Source organism: Rhagoletis pomonella, unplaced genomic scaffold (assembly GCF_013731165.1).
Source record: "Rhagoletis pomonella isolate Grant_MI unplaced genomic scaffold, Rhpom_1.0 Rhpom_scaffold_00004, whole genome shotgun sequence".
In the NCBI taxonomy this organism is placed as follows: domain Eukaryota; kingdom Metazoa; phylum Arthropoda; class Insecta; order Diptera; family Tephritidae; genus Rhagoletis; species Rhagoletis pomonella.
This window is the reverse complement of record NW_023458558.1, coordinates 56,809,460-56,831,420: the sequence shown is the minus strand read 5'-3', so window position 1 is coordinate 56,831,420 and position 21,961 is coordinate 56,809,460. Positions and strand designations below refer to the sequence as shown.

At 36.9% G+C, this 21,961-nt stretch overlaps 1 protein-coding gene across 2 annotated transcripts in view; it reads left to right on the top strand.

Annotated features, from left to right (window-relative positions):
* Nucleotides 1-18,054, top strand: part of LOC118737849 (aminopeptidase N) — a 51,664-nt gene extending 33,610 nt beyond the window's left edge. For both annotated transcript variants that reach the window (XM_036468639.1, XM_036468638.1), the window contains exons 3-11: nt 24-302; nt 11,545-11,907; nt 11,982-12,134; nt 12,240-12,557; nt 13,058-14,138; nt 14,203-14,393; nt 14,458-14,625; nt 14,714-14,857; nt 16,135-18,054. In XM_036468639.1, coding sequence (XP_036324532.1) covers nt 24-302; nt 11,545-11,907; nt 11,982-12,134; nt 12,240-12,557; nt 13,058-14,138; nt 14,203-14,393; nt 14,458-14,625; nt 14,714-14,857; nt 16,135-16,390 — 2,953 coding nt within the window. In that variant the 3' untranslated portion in view covers nt 16,391-18,054. The remainder of the gene's footprint in view (nt 1-23; nt 303-11,544; nt 11,908-11,981; nt 12,135-12,239; nt 12,558-13,057; nt 14,139-14,202; nt 14,394-14,457; nt 14,626-14,713; nt 14,858-16,134) is intronic.
* Nucleotides 18,055-21,961: the final 3,907 nt, after the last annotated feature.

The window sequence follows — 21,961 nt, the reverse complement described above, 5'->3', positions numbered from 1 at the left end:
CTAATTTCTTTTTTTCTTTTCAGCTGCTTGAATGGTAACTCAAACAAAAATACCTCACCCCTGGCTCTGTCGTCCAATGTGAATACGCAACAGTATAACGCCACACCAGTTGCGACAGCTAGCATGCTTGGCATGAAGCCACTCACGTCTAGTCCCATAACAAAATATGGTACAATTTCTCCAATAGCGCCAGTCGGTGACATCAGCATACCACCAGAGCATGATATCCTTGGATCGGATAAGAGTAAAACAGTAGATCGGAAATTGCAGCTCCACGATGGTTGGAGGCCATTGCATTACAAGTGAGTACGCGTAATATTGTTTTTATAAAAATTAGTTAATAGATTTTTACATACATACATATGTAAACATATTTGACCGAAGAGATATTATGAAAAATTTCCTGTTGCACACATGAACCATAATGAATGAAATTACATTACTCGCAATAGCAAAACTATGTAGGTCAAAATTTTAGATACATATGTACATATCTCTGTGTTATTGTAACATGTACATATGCATAAAAGAATGTACTAAAATCCCCAAAGATATGCGATTTTTTGTGTTTTTGTACTTGATATATTTGTTTTTTTTTTTTTGCAAACTTTCTTTACTATTCTTGCCAATTACGCTTGGACAGTTTGAACTCTGTTAGCAAATAAAGTTGGCCAAGGACATCGAATAATATGTACGTACATTTCGCATACGTGCTTGAAAAGTGTATCGATTCCAGTAGGGAGTTGGATATACTTCAAGGAGCTCTCATTAGAACTCTTGTTTCTCTAAGCAAAAATCGCGGCCATAGGCTACACTCTGGCTTATCGAATCTTCTCTGCTTGATTGCTGTCAAACATCGCCGATAACAGCGATAGAATATAAGAAAGTCCTTAGCGATTTAGCTTCAAAGTATACTATCAACATTGTTTGGGTGCCAGGCCAAAGTAACTGTGCTGCGGAGGAGCTTACGATGAAGGAAATCACCGCATCCGACGTAAAATCTGCTCATGTGGCGGCCATACCGCTATCTACCTGCAAGATGTAGCTCAAGACAAACTTCGTCGAGTAGGAAGCTAAAAGATGGTCGAAACTACTCACTTGTTGGACGACTCGACAAATCTGGCCCAGCCTCGTCAAGAAAAGATCCGGCGCACTCATTCAGTTAGAACGCCCTTTACTAAGGCTGGTGACCGGTATTGTTACGGGCCATTGCTTAATGGGAAGGCATGCTAGCAGAATGAATTTTCCGGCCAATTACATCTGCCGAAGTCGTGGCGACGTGGACGAAGTCGAGTTTGCACCACAAACTCCGTCACTTCCCTGCCCTTTTGTGGACGAGAAAAACGCTCATTTCATCACCACCTGTTTGTTTGTCTGGCCAACCTAAGTGATGTAGGAATTCATGAATTCTCGCGCTTTCTGAACCTAACTAACTGGTTCTACTTATAGGTGAGCAGACGGGTTCGAATTCGATCTCTCAATTGGTATTAAAACGGACCCACTGGGTACTGGGTACGATGGGTGAAGGCAGCCTCTTCATGCTAAATAATCTATCTTATTACAGATTTACTTCCAACTAGAGAACTTGCCTGTGCCAACATCTGTCCATACTTTGGCAAATGACGCTGTCTCAGCTTAGACCGCGTATTAGTTATCTTCAGGGCATAGCGCTCTACGCTTTTTGGTTCCTCGATCATGTCCAACTCTCAGAGCGTCTGCTGAAAAAGGCAGAGTTTTCCCGAAATGTTTTCTACCTACGCGAATTCTCCTGACAAAGCTAGACATCAAACATCAGTCGAGTGGAGTCATGAACCAAAAAGACAAGATCACGCGGGCAGGAGACTAGCCCGTTAGAATCGCATTTAGGAAAAAAGTTGAACGATATTGACATTAGCCGTTTGTTTACATTTCTTCGTTGTTTACAATTTGGTGGTGGCTTTTTACTGCAATTTTCTTCATTTTCGCTTGTGACAACGTGTGTACACAAAAGATAAAGAATAATTTAACACAACGACATGATTTATAGAAGAATTTGCATAATAAAAATGATTTTTCATGCGTTCAACAATTTCGCGGTTTTCTCCGTTCTCTTCGTTGTTTACTTCTTACAACAAAGATGGCGTCGAGATTTCGGCAGCTAGAAAATAACTTTTTTCGTTCTTTCCTTCCCGCGTGATCTTGTGTCTTTCGTTCATGGAGTGGAGTGCGTTCGGAAAGATACATAGGTCATAGTCGCATTCGCCAATACAAAATTAGTTTTAGATTAGTGTGGCCGCAACACATAATAACCGTCATATTTTTTGAGGTTAGGGCAAATCGCATACTCTCGCAGAAATAGTATGCTGCAATCCGAATCGTATTTTCGAACTTTCGAAATTCGTAACAATGGCATGCCTAAAAACGAACGAGTAAATTTGTACGAAAACAATTCTGTGTCGGAAGTGAGATAAAAGATGTAAATCGATGTGAGTTTGCAGGAAACTGGTTTAAACAGATAAATTCTCCTTTCGCATATACATATATACGTATATTGTTATCCCCTGCTTTATATGAACGAACAAAAAGAATATTTGTTGCCCCTTATCGAGAAACTTGGGTCTGGTTTAGTTATTTGTACAAAGATTTTCGGTTGTGTCTAAATGCATAATCCGAATCTAAAAACTTTAACACACACGTGTAACCAAAGGATTAAACTTTAATTTAGCATAAATGCTTAAAATTTTCGAGTACTAGTTTATAAATAAATTCGGTTTGTACTATGCATTTTTATGTAAATTTCGATGTGGGTTCCGCATAAAAATACTGTGGATGGCGTAGCCGGAGTTATATGCAAAATAAATGTTTTGTATACCTTTGACATGCGGAAGCCCTTCATCTCCGGTAGCACAGAAAGGTGAATTCTACATAGTAAGGGTAATAATCCCTCAGCGTGGCTGAAGGCAGAAGCAAGCGCAACAGGTGGTGGACCTAACAAAGTGCATGTTTACAATGGCTTGGAAGAAGCTGTTATTGCATTAGCTGGGTTGAGAACCAGCTCCCAATGCATAGGAGAACTAGAAGCTGACGCTGATGCGTCGATGGCTACTATGCCCGATACCTCCGCATATCTTTGTGAATTTATTTCCATAGCACGCTCTTACTCCGCTGCTGTAATTGCAAATGCAATAGAATCCATCTAAAAATATAGGGGTATTCTCTGAGTCTTGCAAAGCCCTTGCATGGTGCACAGATTGCACGGATTGCACGGTAAAAACCGGTTTTTGTATGGGCCAGCTTTGCAAACCGTGCAATCCGTGCACCGTGCAAGGGCTTTGCAAGACTCAGAGAATACCCCTTATGTAAAATGATATAATTTTACTAAAAATAAGCACTTGAAGTGGGTTTTTCTTCATATAGCTGCCTTCGAAAAACAACTGTTAGCTGGCAATGCTGCACATGTTTCCGCAAGGGTTGCAGCATATGGATTTTTCGTTTTTCGTAACGTAGCTACGAGTTACGAATTACGAAAATTCGGATTCTTCCTACTTATCATAAGTACACCTTCAGTTTTGTGAAATCTGACAACACATTTTGCCACATCTCTGCAGCAATAGTAAACAGTCTTATCATCCATATGAATCTTTTTACAAATCTTCTAGTAAAGCATAAAAAGAATCATGTACATAAATGAATTGGTAACACTATGAGCTTACATCATTTATGCTAATGCTGATGACAACTACAAGAATTATGACACAAGAATTAAGCAAGAGTACGCCGCTATTCATATTTACATAAGAATATGTATAGATATTAGGGATGTTCATTTTTTTGCTTTTTACGATCTCGGAATTTTCGGGATGTCGTTATCACCACCCCGGGATCCCGGAATTTAGATATTAATTACTTTTCAAAAACTTATATCGGGAAAAAAAGTTTATATTTCTCCTACCATAAAACAAATAATATATAAATGCCTTTGAAACCTACTTTTTCATTTAAAGTGGCGTTTTTAATTTTTCTCTCTGACGTCGGGATTTATTTTAAAGTACTTTTCAATTTCAAAGATATGATTAATTCCAAAAATTATTTAAAAATTCAATGCAATGTAGAATAAAAATATGGGTACCAAATGAAAAAAGAAATTCCTTTAGAATTTAAAAAAATTACAATTTTTTGGATTCACAAGGACAATTAGGTAGTTTTTTAAGCTGATATAGTTAGAACCACGAAATTCGAGGATTTTATCGAGTTTATATAAGTCCTTAACATATGCTTTTTTCAAAAACCAATATTGCGAAATTTCAACGATAAAATTGTAAAAGGTCATTTTCAATATTTACCAGTCCTTATGCACCAAAAAATTGAAACTTGCGGAAACATCTGTAGCATTTCACCGAATTTTTTAAATCATTTTTGAATTACTGACGTCAGAGTGAAAAACTAAAAACGCCATTTTACTATATTTTTTCGCGAATATATTGATTTTTGTGTATCGTACATTTATAAAAAAATATTAATTAATAAATAAAAAAAAGAAATGTAGCCAATACTGGTCAAGAAGGGGAGTTTCTATTATTGCCATCAGTGGAAATTACAAATCCTGAAATTCCCGGGATTAGATATTTGCCAAGAATACCTGGATTTTCGGGAGCCAGAAAAGATCGGGATCCCGGCATTCCGGGATTAACGTTCCCAATAGACATGTATGTACATTAGACTGCATCACCAAAAAAAGTTGCGGGTTTTCCGTCGGGATTACAAAATTTATTATATCTGAAGACGTCCACCAAAATATTTCGGAAAAATATTAAGATTTACGTGAGCTGGACCGATTTGAAAACACCTCCAAAAATGGAGTTTTTTATGAATAAAAATAGTTTCTTAAAGATGTTTCTTTGAAAAAAATTTTCCGAAATATTTTGGTGGGCGTCTTAGAATATAATAATAATAAATTTTATAATTGCAATGGAAAAGCAGCACCGATTTTTTATTTTTTTTTTGTATGGGGTGTGATGCAGTCTTATGTACATACATATGCCCAAATCATTTTCTTTAGAACAAATAAAACGCCCATATACATAAATGGGATAAATGTGGTAGCGCCAACCCGACAAGTAAACTCAACAGCCGTCACTCGAAATGCAACAACAAAGCGCTGCGGATTACTTCACAGCAAGTAGATCTGGGCGTAAAGATAAAAAAGAGAGAAATGTTGCCAACATGCGCAACAACACAGCCATACACAAAAAAAAAAGAGTTACAACATTAAATGTAAAACAAAGCGCAGACAACAAACCAGCGCACAGTAGGAAAATGGTCTATTTGGCGGCATTTTTGTGAAATTTTAAATTTTCGAAACCTGCCGATTTTCTTTGTTTTTGCAATTTTTTGATTTTTCGCGTTTTTCGGTACAATGACAGAGTCAAAACACACCTTTTTTTTAGTTTGACACAGTAAACCAGTACCAACAAAGAAGTTTTTGTGGTTGTCGAAAATCATGTATTTTCTAATATTATTGATCCCTCAAAACATACAAATACAAAAAAATATACAAAAAATATTACACCTAAAATTGGTTATTTTTTTCAAAGTTATTAACAACGCGCCGCCAGATTGGCAATTTCTCCCACTGTGCAGCGGCTGCATCAGAACAAAACGAGATATCAAACAGCTTGACATGAGGCGACAGACAGTAGCAACATCGGCAGTTGTGGCTGCAGCGCGCAATCATTGTTGCAGTGTCGAAAGCGGTGAGAGTTGTACATATTCGACGACAAACACGCGTTGCATGCATTCAGACAATTGACACACAAACGAGCTTCATTATTAATTTTACAGATGCACGCGACGCCGCGCGGCAGCCGGTGTGAATTGAATTGCAGAACATTAAAGCGCCAGAATAGCAATGAAAATTAAATGGAAAGACGAGAGTTGACGTTTTGCTGCAGATCGAGCAGCGCATTAGACGCGCGGCATGCGCTTGCTATCGCGATCGCAGATGGTTAGATCAGCGCGTCGAAGTTGCCGTCAGTTCGCTGTTTACTGATGCTAACGAGTGGTCAAATCATTTTTCCACGCTAGTACGTGTTTTTCTCTACGCTTGTGGCCTACCGCCTGTGATCGTGCCGCCAAGATGCGCACGAGTCCACAAGAGTGATCAATGTTCAATGAAAGACTTCGAAAAATAGAATGATAATATGTGGCACGAAAAAGAAGAATGTTGCATTTCCTGGTTTACATCAATTATTTCAAAGCGCAGAAGAAAAACGATTGCCACTCAATTGTGTTGATTTTACGCGCGCTGATCGTTGATCAGGTTATGTTGCTGTAGGTACATACACAGCAAACATATGTATGCAAGCACGGCAAATCGATGATGGTGATGCAGACAATTTTTTAAGCTGCACAGCGTTGCCTTTTTCACTCCGATCGGAGTGTTTCACTGCTTTTTTAAGTCGAACATTACGTGCCTTCCTCTCTCTTGCAAAACAAACGATTTTGAGATTATCAGAATTAAAAATTTACTATGAAATTAAAATGAATGACCATATCCCTACTAAGTTTACATCCTAATATTTGGGATCATAATTATTTATGAGAAATATATTTTTGTTTGTCTCGCGGGACGATAATTTTTAGATGGAAATTATTAACGTCTCATAATATATGTCAGTCTTGAAATAAACGTTCCGCGAGACGAAAAAAAATAAAAGTCCCAGATAGTTATTAGGAGAAGATGAAAATAATCTCCATCTTAAAATAATCGTCCCGCGTCTCAGGAGACGAAAACAACTTGCCTATTGTTCGGTAATAACACTATGCGACAGTCAAAATCGGGATGGGATGAAACCAACGGGAAATGTTATATCGGTCAAAAACAAGTTATACGTGTCCCGGCGTTTCGCTGGTTCACGTCTAGGAATCGAGATATATATATAACCATCATATAGGGGAAATTGTCACCTTTGGTGGTCTTTTTTTTGACATAACTCTAGAACCATTAGTCCGATTTTGCTCAAACAAATTAAAAAAAAATTAAAAATTACAATTCCTTTAATCTGTTTATATAACGTTGTTCTATATAATCAAGCGAAACGCCGGGACACGTATAACTTCTTTTTTTACCGATATAACTTTCCCCGGTAGTTTGAACACTTCCCGATCACTGACCCCTACCACTTGTCTCACAGTGTAATTATACAGCAATATTTATTTTTATTTCTTATATATAATCGTTATAGTCTCTGGTTTATACGTAATTGCAAAAAAAAAAAATTAAAATTTGAAAATACCTAACTCACTGTTTATAAAACGTTGAAAAATCCTTATTCAATGTTGCCTGATTATAAAAAGGCAATGATATGATCATCGAAAAATAAAATAAACTTTCTTCTATATAAAATTAATTTCGCTCATATATTATTAATATTAAAAATGAACGCGAATCTTTAGCCACTGCACATTATTATAGTAAAATTTAATGGGCTATGACGGTGCATACTTTAAAAAGTTTAAAGTTTTTATAAAAATTCATTGAACATACCATAATTTTGTATAAAGAATGAAACTTTGATTTTTATAGTTTTTATAGCACAAACCGTAATTCCGTAAAAAAAAAATTACAAACACACATTTTAGACTGCAAAAAATGTTTAGTATTTAAAAAGGGCAGATATACGCAGATATATGCACACAGTATGTGTATGTGTATGTGTATAACAAAAATGAGTTTGACCAACATTTTTACTTTGACACTACGGAAACCCCAAAAACACTCCACTTTTTAGCTCCTTTCACTCCGCTCGAAAATTATAAAGCGGCAACGCTGATGCTGCACTGCAAAAGCAATCAACAGTGAGCGACAAAAATAAAAACACAACCGCGTGTCGATCAATTTTCAGCGCACGCAACACTTGTGCGCGGCACGCTGCTGGCCACTGCATTCTCCACAAATTGCTCATTGGTTATTGTATATGTAATTACGCATCCAAGCGCATACAAGCGCCAACATTTTGCCATTCAAAGCTGACAGATGTCAGCCGCGCGCCAATGCGGTAATCAGACACTTTACTGACTGCGCTTGATTGTCTGTTGCTCAGCGCGCAATGATTGTTGATTTAATTAGATGAAAGCGTAAATGGAATAAAGAAGCTGCGCCCCAGCGACCGGTTATATGTAAGTAGAAGCGGACCTGCACTTCTTTACGCAAACGTGAAGTGAACACATACATATAAATGCATATATGTATATAATAGATATTTAATTCAAGTAATTTGTGCATTAGACGCACACATTACTCCACCTTTAAAATGACTGATTACCCACAATTTCTTTAACTTTGCATTTACATGTTACGGCGGTGCATCAGCGCTAATTAAACGCTAACTGAATGCTCATAACGGATTGTTGATTATTGTTACTGCAATTGACATTTAATTGCCTATGGTGCCGCTTGTCGGTGCCGATGCAGTTTGCTATGTATTTTTATGACGTCTTCAAGTGTTGCTGGCTGCTGGCTGCTTGCATTGGGCGATGATCACATGCCCCGCCGTGGGTGTTCAAATGAAACTGCCAATAGAAATCGTTTATTTGTACGTTTTTATAGGTGCATGGTATATGTATGTATTAGGGATGCCAATCCCGGGATCCCAACAAATATAAAATATCGAATTAATAGTAAGAACTTGTTTATGAATTTCAAGTGTGCCATTTTTACTACAATCAACAATTTTAAAATTGCAGCCTGAGCTTTTTTTGTAGAAGATTTAAATTAATGTAGTCATAACGCCGCTAATGTAAATTTTGGGAAAAGTTACATAATTTTTAAATCAATCTACCCCAAATTCCTCAATTCGAAAAACTTACAATTTATCCGACGTGCTGGTAGGTAAAAGAAGTTCAAATATTTTGTAATAAAAGTGTTGAGGCCGAACAATGTTTTCCATCAGAATGTATGTAATAAGTTCAGGTCAAGATTAGAAGACTCCGCTTTAAATACTTTGGTGCTCTTACGTACACATTTTAAGTGAAATAATAAAAACACCGGCACAAAAAAGGGGTTCTGATTCTGAGGTCCGTTTGACCCGTTCATCCTCAAAATTTCGAGTAAATTTAGAAAAAAATTGCAAAAAATTCGCCATTCGCCATTTTTTAAGGAGTAGAACAAACATTTTTAGAGAATTTGTTTTGCAAATTTTTGTTTTAAGTTTTTTGTTATAAATCATTACTTTCAAAAGTACCTGGTATTTACATTGTTATTTGTGATGTATGCGTTCCTCAATCACATAGTTTTTAAAATACAATTTAAAAAATGTATCCCTTAAAAATTTTGCTGTATTAATAAATATGTGATTTAAACAGTAAGTTTATCGTAAATTTTAAATAGTTTTATTTCATGGTATGTTTAAATACTTTCAGTTATAGACTTTTCTCTCATATTCATAAAAGTTAGATTTCAATATGATTCCAAGATTAGGCACCTAAAAAATATCCCGAAAATCCGAGATCACAATTTTCCGCATATTTGGCATCCCTAATATGTATGTATTTGAATGCATGGGTATGCAAAAATAAAATTGCTCATTTATGAGCTGTCATTGACTATATTGATTTACGAGTTAAACGCTGGAGTAGGTGTCATGTTTGCAATAAAATCGTTTTTTTTTTGTGCCGAAATTAATAAACTTTTGTTTCATATTATTTTTATGGATGTTAACCTTTATTTTCAGTAATGTTTCTGTGCAACGCCGCTTTTATGATGCTTGTTATAAAAATTAAAACAACATAAAATATTTAAAATCATCCATACAATGGAAACATAAGAATTGGATTTATATGGCGCTGGTTAGGTAAAATGCTAAGCTTTTATAAAAAAAAAAATATTAACATTAAATAAACAAAAGAAAATTAGAGAAATCTAGTCAAAATTATTTTATTACTTTTAAATAATATGATTTTTAAGTTAAAAGCTCAGTTAGTCGACTTAATTTAAGTCACTCAACTCAACTTAACTTCTAATTTTGGCCTACCTGTTGCATGAGAAACTGTGTTGGCGGTTAGTTAAAACTTAACTTGCCGTAAGCAAATTAAGAACCTGCAAACCAATTTTTTCTTCATGCATTTTTTTTGATATGGCATTTTTGTTAGGCAGCTAACTGTCAAAGATCTGAAAAATACAAATACAAAAACAAAATATTTTCGCTTCTGGCTTAAGTTGACGTGTTGAGTAATCATTGATGATTTCTTATGGTAAGTTAAATTAAGTTAAGTCTAGACTAACTGAGCTTTAAGGCGTGCAAGTAAACGTGTTAGATCACTCCGCATGGTGTTACGGGCCGTATACGTTACATATGCAACTACAGTATGAGTAGTTATTTTTAGAATCCGACCGATTCCAATTTTTTTTTCAGGTACCGATGCCGGTGCCGATTAATAGGCTTATGGGGAAAGAATCGGCCGATGCCGATGCCGATGCCGGTTCCATAAAAAATTACAAATAAATGTATTAATTCATAAAATCAGGTAATTTAACGAGTTAACAGAGCAAAATAAAACAATTAATTGAATTAATTGGTTAAAAATATATGTACAAACATATATCACATTTATATACATTACATGAAACACTTTTTTATATGGTGCTAAGCAAGAAATAATTAGGAACATAAAATTTCATTTCGTTTTGTACTAAAATACACTCTGTTGCACTCAATGCATAAGAACTTATATGCTAGGTACGTACATACATATAGCGGTCCACAAAATTGAAGAATTGCGATGTTTTGACCGGTTTTGATCCTGGCATTTGTCTTTGGTTATTTAATGTTTATTATTACTTTTTTTTATAAAAGTCTAGCTGGTATATGTGCAACAAACACCATATAAATTTAGATTTCAAACTTTGTACAAAAATTAGAAAGATTCTGCTGGTTTTCACCAAAATTTGAAACTTTTTTATCAGAATTTTGGTATGCAGTTTTGTAGTAGTATAATGAAGTGCAAGCTTTAAGCTTCTATAAAATTCCGTTAAATTTTGGCAATTTTTTTTTACTGGTAGTGTCCTCTATATAAAAGAAAATTGTCGAAAATACTTTTGTATGGAAAAAACGTGAAACATCTTCAACCAAAAAAAAACCTAATTTTTGTGAGTGTCTGCAAATGTTTTTTTATGTTGGCTGTTGTCTGTCGCTTCACCTGAACATATGAAAAGAAATTTCAAATAATCGGCAAATAATCGTCGAAAAAGGCCGATGGCGATGCTCAATTTTGTGCCGATACCAGCCAATGCCGATGCCGATTAATCGGTCGGACTCTAGTTATTTTTACTTTTTTACTATATTTTCTTTAATTTTTCATTTGAATACAATTTCACTATTGAATCTTGTTCTTTATACAAAACTGAAGATAATACATTTTCTAAGATAGGCGTAACATAATTTTCGACCAAAAGCGCGTTTTTGTCGAAAAACATACAACTCGTGAGATTTGCACATATGTACATACATATGTATAAGCTTAGACATGAATATGTAGTTCAACTCTTTTTTATTTTCTTCATTTCAGCATCGTCATAGAACCCAATATACTCACCGCCAGCAGCAATGGCAGTATTTCTATTGAGGTACAACGCGATGCCAACATCCCCATTTTACTTCCGATTACGCTCGATGTGCACAATATTTCCATTTCGAATGTGCGCGTTATACGGTCGCCTAAAAATGATACCACGAGCGATGAAATCGAATTGGACTTCGATGGTAAATATGGAGAGGACAATTCAACATTTGTGGTTGCCATCAATAAGGGCATTGAAGATGAGCGGAATGTTAAATTGATAGTGAGCATGGATTTTGTCAGCCAAATAACCGATACGCTGCAGGGTGTGTACAGGACAAGCTACACGAATTTGGAAAGCAACAAGATAGAGTAAGTAGAAAGGGAAAATATCGAAGATAAACGATTGTATTTAATATTCACTTTCCCCCTTTTGTTTCGCGCAGATGGATGGTCAGCACGCAATTTTCGCCAGTGGACGCACGTCGCGCCTTTCCTTGCTTTGATCGACCAGACATGAAGGCCAACTTTACCATCAGTATTATACGCGATAATAAATTGGGCATGGCATTATCCAACATGCCAGTCTATCATAGCTCGTAAGTTAATTTTTTGTTTAGAAACATGTGTATGTACATGTATATGTAGGTATGTGTGTGTGTACATTGATTTTTTTTTTTTAATATTTTGTTTTTTTTTTTCAGTACCCATCGACCCGGCTTCACACGTGACGATTTCTTAACCTCCCCAAAAATGCCCATCTATAGCTTCGCCTTTGTCGTTTCGAATCTGGTGAAATCTCATTACTCTGACTTGGACGCAAACTTAATACCACGCGTCGAAATCTGGACACGTCCCGAGAATACTGAAATGACTAATTATGCTTATTCCATGGTGCGAAAGTTCTTGCCTTTCTACGAGGAATACTTCGGCATAAAGAATCGGTTGTCGAAAATCGATATGGTATCGATACCGGATTTTGGCTTTAGTGCTATGGAGAATTGGGGTTTGATTACGTTCAGGTGAGTTTGCGAATTAGGAACATTTTCAAAGTTTTAGTACCAGTTTGGCTCGAGCCCTGCTGCCGTAGCCATTAGTGCTGGTAGAGGATGGCTTGCTTATTTTGTGTTGAAAGGATCAGCATCACACTGTGTTTCTAACTGATGGCAGCTGGCGAGAAAGAGAAACAACTATCGTGCTAGTGTGATATCGGTAAAAATCGTTTAAGCAGTTATAGCGACAATAAAGAAGCACCGCACGTTTACTTAAATAACAGCTGAATAAGATATGTATGTTAATTGGATCTCATGTGGTATGCAACGCTAAGTTAATTAAGCAGCAATAGCTGACAAGCTTAATTGAGAAAATAACCGTCAGTTAATTGGCGAGTTAGGCTATTAACTAATAATGCCGTCAAATTAAAAGTCTAACATTCAAAGAGATATTCACTAAATTAAGAGATGTATTATTTAATATGTCGGAAGTTCACCCCTTGCTTTATTAAATTTCTAAAAACTTTCAGAGATTCTGCATTGCTGGTGCCAGAAGATCTCGATAGAGCATCCTCATCCGCGCATATGGAGCATGTTGCACAGGTTGTCGCACACGAGCTTGCCCATCAGTGGTTTGGCAATTTGGTCACACCTAAATGGTGGGATGATCTTTGGCTGAAGGAAGGCTTCGCCTGCTACATGAGCTACTTGGCGTTGAATGCGATACGTCCGGAATTTCAAATTCTAGACACTTACACTACTTTCGAGTTTGCCGATGCTATGCTACAAGATGCAGACAATAGTTCACATTCCATTGCCTTCGATGTGAAATCGACAAATGACATACGTCGTATCTTCGATCCGATTACATATTCGAAGGGTAATATACTGTTGCGTATGCTGAATTCGATTGTAGGCGATGAAGCATTCCGCGCTGCAACACAAGATCTGCTGAAAACATACGCCTATGGCAATGCAGATCGCGATGAATTGTGGGCATACATGACACGACACGGTCATGAGCGAAAAACTTTACCTGACGATTTGCGCGTTAAGACTATTATGGATTCATGGATCACGAAGCCGGGTTACCCAGTTATCACAGTGGAGCGACGTGATGGTGACTTGGTGCTGACGCAAGAGCGTTATATGTTACCGTCGAAGAATATGTCGGACGATAGCCGTTGGGTTGTACCTATCACCTTTGAAACGGATGAGCTACACAAAGGCGATAACATACCCACCCATTGGATGTCGGAGAGCGACCGGCAAATTATTATCAGTGAAGCTTTCACCACCGATAATAACTCGGATAATGTTGTGTATGTGAATTTAAATCGTCAAGGCTACTACCGTGTTAATTATGATATGCCCTCTTGGTTGGCGTTGAAGAAGAAGTTTACAACATTGCCACGTATAACGCGTGCGCAACTATTGGATGATGCATTGCACTTGGCACGTGCGGAATACTTGACCTACGATATACCGCTTACCTTCTTAATGGAAATTTTTACAGCCACCGATGACGAGTTGCTGTGGCAGGCGTCGGAGGGCGGGCTCAACTACCTCATATTCATGCTGCATCGCGAACCTGCATATGAAACTTTTAGGGTATGTACCGCAATATGGGGTTTCTATATTGAAATGTAAATTGCTTAGTTCTTTCTCTCCGCAGGCATTTATGAAATTCATCGTTCGTCCTGCATTCGATCGTTATGGGTTGAACGAACCAGATAATGAATCGCACATACAGTTGCAACATCGCGCCAACATTGCCAACCTTGCATGCAGATTTAACTATGATCGCTGCACAATGGCAGCGCATCGGAAGTATCGCGAATGGATGAGTGACGCCAAATTGAATCCGTAAGTACATTTATTTGTGAAATGCACATATATGTACATATACTATTTTTTTCTCTATTTATAGCATTAAGCCAAATCTCAAGTCCACCATTTATTGCACAGCGCTAGCAGAAGGTTCCTTCCAGGAGTGGTACTTCGCCTACAAGCAATATAAGCGCACAACAAGCGCCTCAGAAAAGGAGCAAATACTGACCTCATTGGGTTGCACTACAAAGCCGTGGTTACTCTCGAAGTAAGTGAAAGGGGAAAATAATTATAAGTTATAGCATACTTATACATATGTATTTTATTAAAAATGTTGAATATTAATATGTTTGCAGATATCTGAATATGACCCTCAATCCAACATCTGGCATATTGAAACAGGATGGCGCACGCGCTTTCAGCGCCGTTTCCATGAATCCGATCGGTTATGAGATCGCTTTTGATTTCTTACAATCGAACATCAAAGAGATTGCAGAATAGTAAGTTTCGAATCATATATATGTATGTATATAAGGAAAAGCAGTACTACAAAACTTAGGAAAAACTTCCCAGTTGTTGCCAGGTGGCCAACTCTTTTTTTAACACTGTAAGGCCAATACAAGATATGTACAATATGATTTCTAAGCCTGAGGGAAGTGTTAAATCACCGGTGGTCAATGTGGCTCGATTTGGAAAGAATGGCACTTACAGGGTTAAAATGTTCACAAAAGTGTTAAGCATCCAATTTTAGTAGGGGTTAGGTTAGGTAAGGCAGCCTCCAAGTGGCTCACTTAGACAGTTAATGAATGTCCATTGTGTTACCACTAAAAAAAACGATTATGCCGAAACGGTACGCAATCAAATAAGGTTAGAAAAGTGCTGTCGGCTCGTTGTGAAGTTCGGCAAGCAGCTTATTTCCACTCTTGACAATTCCTCTGGAGCCATTATGAAGTACTGTTTAAACCTGGGATTTACGAAAGAAAGTCAGCTGAGAAGGTAGTGCTGACATAGTTCCACCTGATTATCCCCCAGAGGTCTGCTGCAAATGGAGTCCGCAGAAGTATTAAGACGTACTGCACAAATTCCCAGTGGGCACAGTCAACACCCCACCAAAACCAACAGTTCTCGCTTAGTAACCTGCAGAAGGTACGTTGACCGACGAAAGGGACCTTGCAATTTTGCATGTCGATGTTTCCACCCAGTATTCGCTGAGCGGACAAAGGCCGCAGCATGCCATATGTATCCTATTCATTAGTATTGGCTCATCGGCACAGCAGTTCCTGCTATATCACTGTGCCCTGGAACTCAAATCAGTTTTATATGGAAGTAGGCGCCTAAATCCATGCTATGCACTGCTACATGTGCAAAAATTTCCTTTGTTAAATTAACAAAATGTTTGAATGTGCACTTCGCAAATGCCACATAATAAAACTTTCTTAAGTTATAATTTGATGGCAGTTCAAAGTATGCTAGGCCTTGTCTGAGGCATCCTCCGGACAATGCTTCCGGCGTTTTTTTTGCGGACTCTGCATGACTTACAACCATTCAAAGGGCGTAACTATTGGTAACCATTGGCCACAGTGCCTAACCACTACTTTTTGGTGCAATAAATATTATTTTTTTTTATATAAGTGCTCATATCATGCTAACAGACTGGTCTCCTCTCTCACTGAGTTATTCAAATGTCAAGAATCGTCTTTGTATAAAGTACGCATTCGAACATTTGCAAAAAGTTAACAATCTCTAACAATATTCGTTAATTATCACTTTTTTACAGTTTTGGTGACGGCTTCTCTACGCTCTCCTCAATGATCAAATCTATAACGACTTACATGAATAAGGAATACCATAAGGAACAGCTGCAACAATTTGCCGATCGCGCACGCAAACTGGGATTGACAGCAGTTGAGGAAGCCATTGGCCTGGCCATGGAGCGGGTGAATAATAATATTTATTGGCGCAATCGTTCATATTACCAATTGAAAGGCTTCCTGGAGGCGATAGTCAGCGAATTTCATATGAATATATTTTAATTTACATTAAAGTAGAATGATAAGGAACGAAAGGGGAACGAAACGAAAAACAGGCACTCATAAAAAACGCTTAGAAATCTATTTGAGGAGCACATACGTATGCACATGTATGTATATGTGTATGCAGGTGCGATAGATTGTATTTACTTTAGAGAGGAGTGTGTATAGTTTAAGTGAGAAATGGTGTGTACGAGAAGCGAATAGGGAGCTTTAGAATTTGCAAAACGACAAAAGATATTAAGCACAAGTATTTAAGAATTGTGCATTAAAAACTTAAATAGCCTTTTATTTTTTCGAAAATTTGTTTTGCAAAAAAGTGATATATTTGTATAAGTGAATGAAGTATATTTTCTCAACTACCTATTTCAAACGGAATAGTTTTTTGGATGAATATTTGCCTATCTAACTGCTTAAATAGCGTAATCTGAATGTTGTTGGTGCAACAGAAACGAGTATTTATGAAAATATTTTACAACAAAATTTTAATTTTGGATTTTATGATTTGATTTTTGGCCTTGTAAGATTATATTGTATGTATTGTTAGTGTTTTTCTTTTCAAATTATTTATTTGCTCATCGAAATCGTATACTCATACGCGCGTCAGCATGAATATTTTTACAAATTTAATGAGGCACTATTCAGTGTATTTTTTTTTCATACCAAATTTAACGTATTTTAAAGCCAAAGAACGTAGATACTAAGAATGGACAACTCGTTATAATTATAGCGAAAGTGGGTGCTTTCTCTTTTTATCCAATCAAAAAATGTACTAGGTCAAACGAGAAGGCACGCGCCTGTTACTCACACTCTCTGCAATTATAACGAGTTGTCCGTTCTTATTATCTACGTTCTTTGTTAATGCCATGGACACAAAATTTAATAAATAATTTGCTTAGGAAAAGTATTTAGCCGTTCTAGGATCTTGAAAGCCTGACGCGCAAAGTCTCGCTCATAAATAAATCACAGATAGATACATACATACGCGCATATAAACGATTTAATTTTAACTATACTATTGTTAATATTTTAGTTTACCGTATACTATTAATGTAAAACTTATTTACTTATCTACTCACATTATAACACCCAAGCATCTGCACACGCAACCATACAAATACATACTCGTGTGTATGTACATATATTTTATTTAATATGTAATTTCAAATGTCGAAGAATCAGGTCTCTAAAATGCATATAACATTTGTATTTTTAATATACATACATATTTGTATACAATTTAATATATAAATTAATTAATTATGACTACTTTTATAACCACATTACAATTAAAGAAAATATATAATTTAATAATTGTAGTGATGTTCCTATGTTGAAATACTTACATATGTATGTATGTAAATTAACTTACTTGTACTTGTATAAAAATTACAGTTTACAATAACAACTTGCAAAAATGTGAACACTATTTTATTACAACTTTAGCACGATAATAGATATATGTACAGACATAAGTTAAAAATATAATTAAAATACATAGTCATAATAAATATAAAGCACTAAAAAACCTATTTAAATTGTATATTTTTGGGTGTATTGCAAATACTTGCCACGACAATGCGTTTTATTCCAATTCAAAGAACACACAACAGCAGCCCAAAAGTTATAGCACATAAATGCTGTTAAATTTGTATGGATTTGCAAAACCAAAAAAGTAAAAAAATTCTAATAGTTAGTATATGTATATTTATCTCGTATATCAGTTCGAAATGAAATAAATGAAACAAAAAAAAGAAACTATAAACACAAAACTTTTATATGCATACAGTGGTGGATAATATATTGGGAAGATGTTGATATTTTGCCATCGGTTGATTTTTTTTTTTAATTTGCCAATAACTTAAACTTTACGTCTCCCCATTTGTGTAAAAAATTAAAACACACATCACAAATTGGAGTAGAAGGTCGGCCAAAAACCTAGAAAAATTAATTTTAAATAATATTCTTGAATATTTATCTTTTTCGCGAATATTCCACTTTCGTCATACTGACAGATGAAGCAGGCATCTTCTGGTTAATCTGTTTTGCTTTGCAGCTCGTGTTTGTCTCAATATAACTTCAAAAAGTGCCAAGGCAGAGAACTCCACTCTCCACTATGTTACAAGATGTTTTTAAAAATGCCCACTAAAACAGCCAAGTATTTTTTTTAATGATGCTACATTTTTAAAACTACATATATATATTCAAATTTACCAAAAATCGCGTCACACGACAGCACCCGAATGGTTTGACAAGACTTGCAGCAAAAATTAAAATAGCTAGTGCAGCACAAGTAAGTATTTGACGAAAGCGATTTGCGCAATTTCAATGGCAGTTGCATCTTGAAAGTGATTTTTGCAAATCTCCAAAAATGAATTTCTGGCTATTAACACGGGAAAGTAGACTCTCTGTTTCGCATTTTGGCAGCAAAATGTGTAGAAAAGCGTTGCATCGTCAAGTCAACAGCACTTAAAAGCAGGGTTAGATACCTCTTGTACTTCATAGATTGTAAGATTACCCGGTTTTGGCTAGCATTTGACCCGCCGATTCCATTCAATAATAGGCAAAGCTCCGAGTGTGTTTCTGCCATTAAAATCCGCTTCTCATAAAAATCCCCCTAAGGGTAAATGCTGGTTTAATTCCAGCTCTGAGCCAGGACTCACACATTACTGATGGCTACAAAACTGACTCTAGGTTAGGATCTCAGATCTTTATCGAAATTAACGGTACAAAGCGTCACTTTTCTCGTGGCGAATATGCTTCGGCCTTCCAGGCTCGTATATGCAATCTTCAAAGCCATGGGCTACATGGTGGAAAATAGGTGGAGGAGGGCAAGGAGTTTACGTGTCTGCAGGTACAGCCAAGCTGCACTTAAGGCATTGGCCAGCCCTCTAACTAAGTACTTTCAGATTGGTTCGGAAACTCAAGTCTCTATTAAATTATGTTGGTAAACATAAGGATCTTACTTTACTCTGAGTGCCAGGTCACTCGAGAGTACCTGCTAATGAGACATCTGACCACTTGGCCACAGTTGGCTTAGATCAGGCGTTCCTCGATCCGCAACCAGCTATAGCACTCACCTTGGTCATGCAAATTTACATCGTAAGATCTAGAAGGTCCACTCAAACCATTAGAGTTTAGAAAGGGTTCTACGAGAAAAAAAGTTTGGGAATCTCTGTTCTAAACGAACGAAATAATTTGAATTCAAGTTTTTACGTGTTTACCGGGTTCCTGCATAGTTTAGGCTCACAACTTCATGGCTAATATTCAAAACATGTACTGGTAACGTGAAGGGAAATATTTCAGCGAGAAAAACTGCTCGACAGTGTTCTGGAGTCGAATTATTACTAGAAATCGTATTTTTGATCCGATTTGCCTCATAATCGAGATAAATATTGGTAACAGTGGGGACAATAATATTGCCAAGATGATTCGCAGAATGCCGCTCGATTCGAGTTATTGCTAAAAATCGTCAGGTGAAGTCCGGAGACACCAGTCATCAAAGTCAAATTACCACCGTTAAATCTACCACCATAACCATTGCGGTCCTTGATTTACGGCGACGAAACAGAATAAAGGCAATTCTTGAAGAATGCCTACAAATAAAATTGTAAGACATTTATGATATTTGGTCTGAAATAATTCTATGGATATTGGACTTCTGTGGACCAATGTAACTCCCCCATTTTGAAATTGCAACCAACTATACTATACAGATTCAAGGACGATTCATCATCGTACCGGATCATTGTTGCCGCAAAAACTTCTTCATGGGCATAACGATTTCGTTAGGATATTTAAAAAGGGAATAGAGGATATGCTTTCTGACGACCACAAAACTAAACTTCAACTTGAATTGTGGTTAAAACGTTGGATTAAATGTGTCAAAAAAATAAATAAAAATTTTGGGCGGGACGAAGTTCGCCGGGTCAGCTGGAAATATATATTACTTACATGACCACCAGGTGGTCCACTGGGTATGAGCAAAAGGACCAGGTTGCCTACTACTTAGTAACTTGTTATGCTGACCTGGACCACTTCAAACGCAAAAAACTGATATATGTGTTGAACACCACCTCTTCGTGGCCGATCGGCAATATGACTCGGTTGTCGAATGTGTCATGTTTCATAAGGGGTAGTTGTCTAAGTGGTCCCATGTTATGCAGCGATCGACCAGAGGTGGTCAAGCCCAATGACATCGCAATGTTAATGTAACCATATTTTCGCCATATATTTAGACCATTTTGGTTACAATACTTAACCTAGTCCCACTTTTTGCACTGTGGATATACCCAAAACAGAATTCATCAGACTTCTACACGAGTATGCGGAATTGGCACAATGGAAATAACCATCAAACAATCTGCTTACAGGGCACTTCAAACCATTGCCTTTAACTACAGTGGGTAAATGACCTCAAGTTCTTAGCGAAGTTTTACGCAATGCTCTATGTTGAAACCTGGACAAAGAAGAGCCTACCAAACGCCAATCCTGCTAAGACAGTCATGGTTCTCTTCATGACCGAAAACCTGAATGCATGTAATAGAGAAAATTTCAGAAAGGAAGAAGTTAGTAATATGCATATCTTCTAATATACAGGGTGGTCCATCCAGTGGTTTCCTTTTAAAAATTCAAAAAAATTAAGTTAATACAATTTTTTCGGTATATTGTCACTCTCTGAGGATGCATTCGTTTCTCGACGGCCTTGTTCGGGTTTTCCAATCCCCAGATGCGGCAGTTTTGCTTGTTAACACAGCCGCGGAGATAAAAATGCGCTTCATAAAAGATTATTTGTCGATCAACATCGTTAACCTTTCTGAATTGCTCGAATTTGCATTATTTCCCAACGTTGTTCAAGCATAAAATGATTCATTACTTTCCGCGGATATATGATACTGACTTTCTGTAAAGATTTCCACTGGGAGAACATTAACGGACCATTACCAGTGAGGCGTAAACTGCTAATGGAAATAAATCTCTCCATCTCCTTCTTAACGGGAGCGAAGTATGGGCAGACACTTTAAAATCGAATGCTGCAGCTCTAGTATTTAATATCGGATCTCAAACGAATCGAATGCCGACGAGCGCATGAAGTTTTACACACTAAAATTATCCGCGAACCTCTCGCAAAGAAGAGTACAAGCAATAAATAATAATTCAATGGCCGCCGAGCAGAGAAGATGGGAGGCTGATGAAAAGGGATTGAAAGGAGGCACGGTGAGGTGAACTACTACTTAAAACAGCTGCTATCCGGTCATGAATACTTTCGGAAATACCTCGACACAATAAAAAAAAGTAGACAACCCGAGCTGTATCTATTGGTCAGAAATAGAGGCTTTTATAGGCCCGGCAATAACCGAGAACATCATACTTTTGTAAAAAGAATACAACGTACAATAAACACAAACTGGAAACTATAAGTTTACACGATATTTAATACTTAAGAAGAGAAGTCGAGCCAATGGCTTGCTGCTGGCTTCAAACCTGGCGGCCCTGAACGCAGGTAGAGTTGAAAATTACCCAGTAGTGTTCATCCTAGATTCTGCACCTTGAAGTAATGCGAAAGTAGTTCCA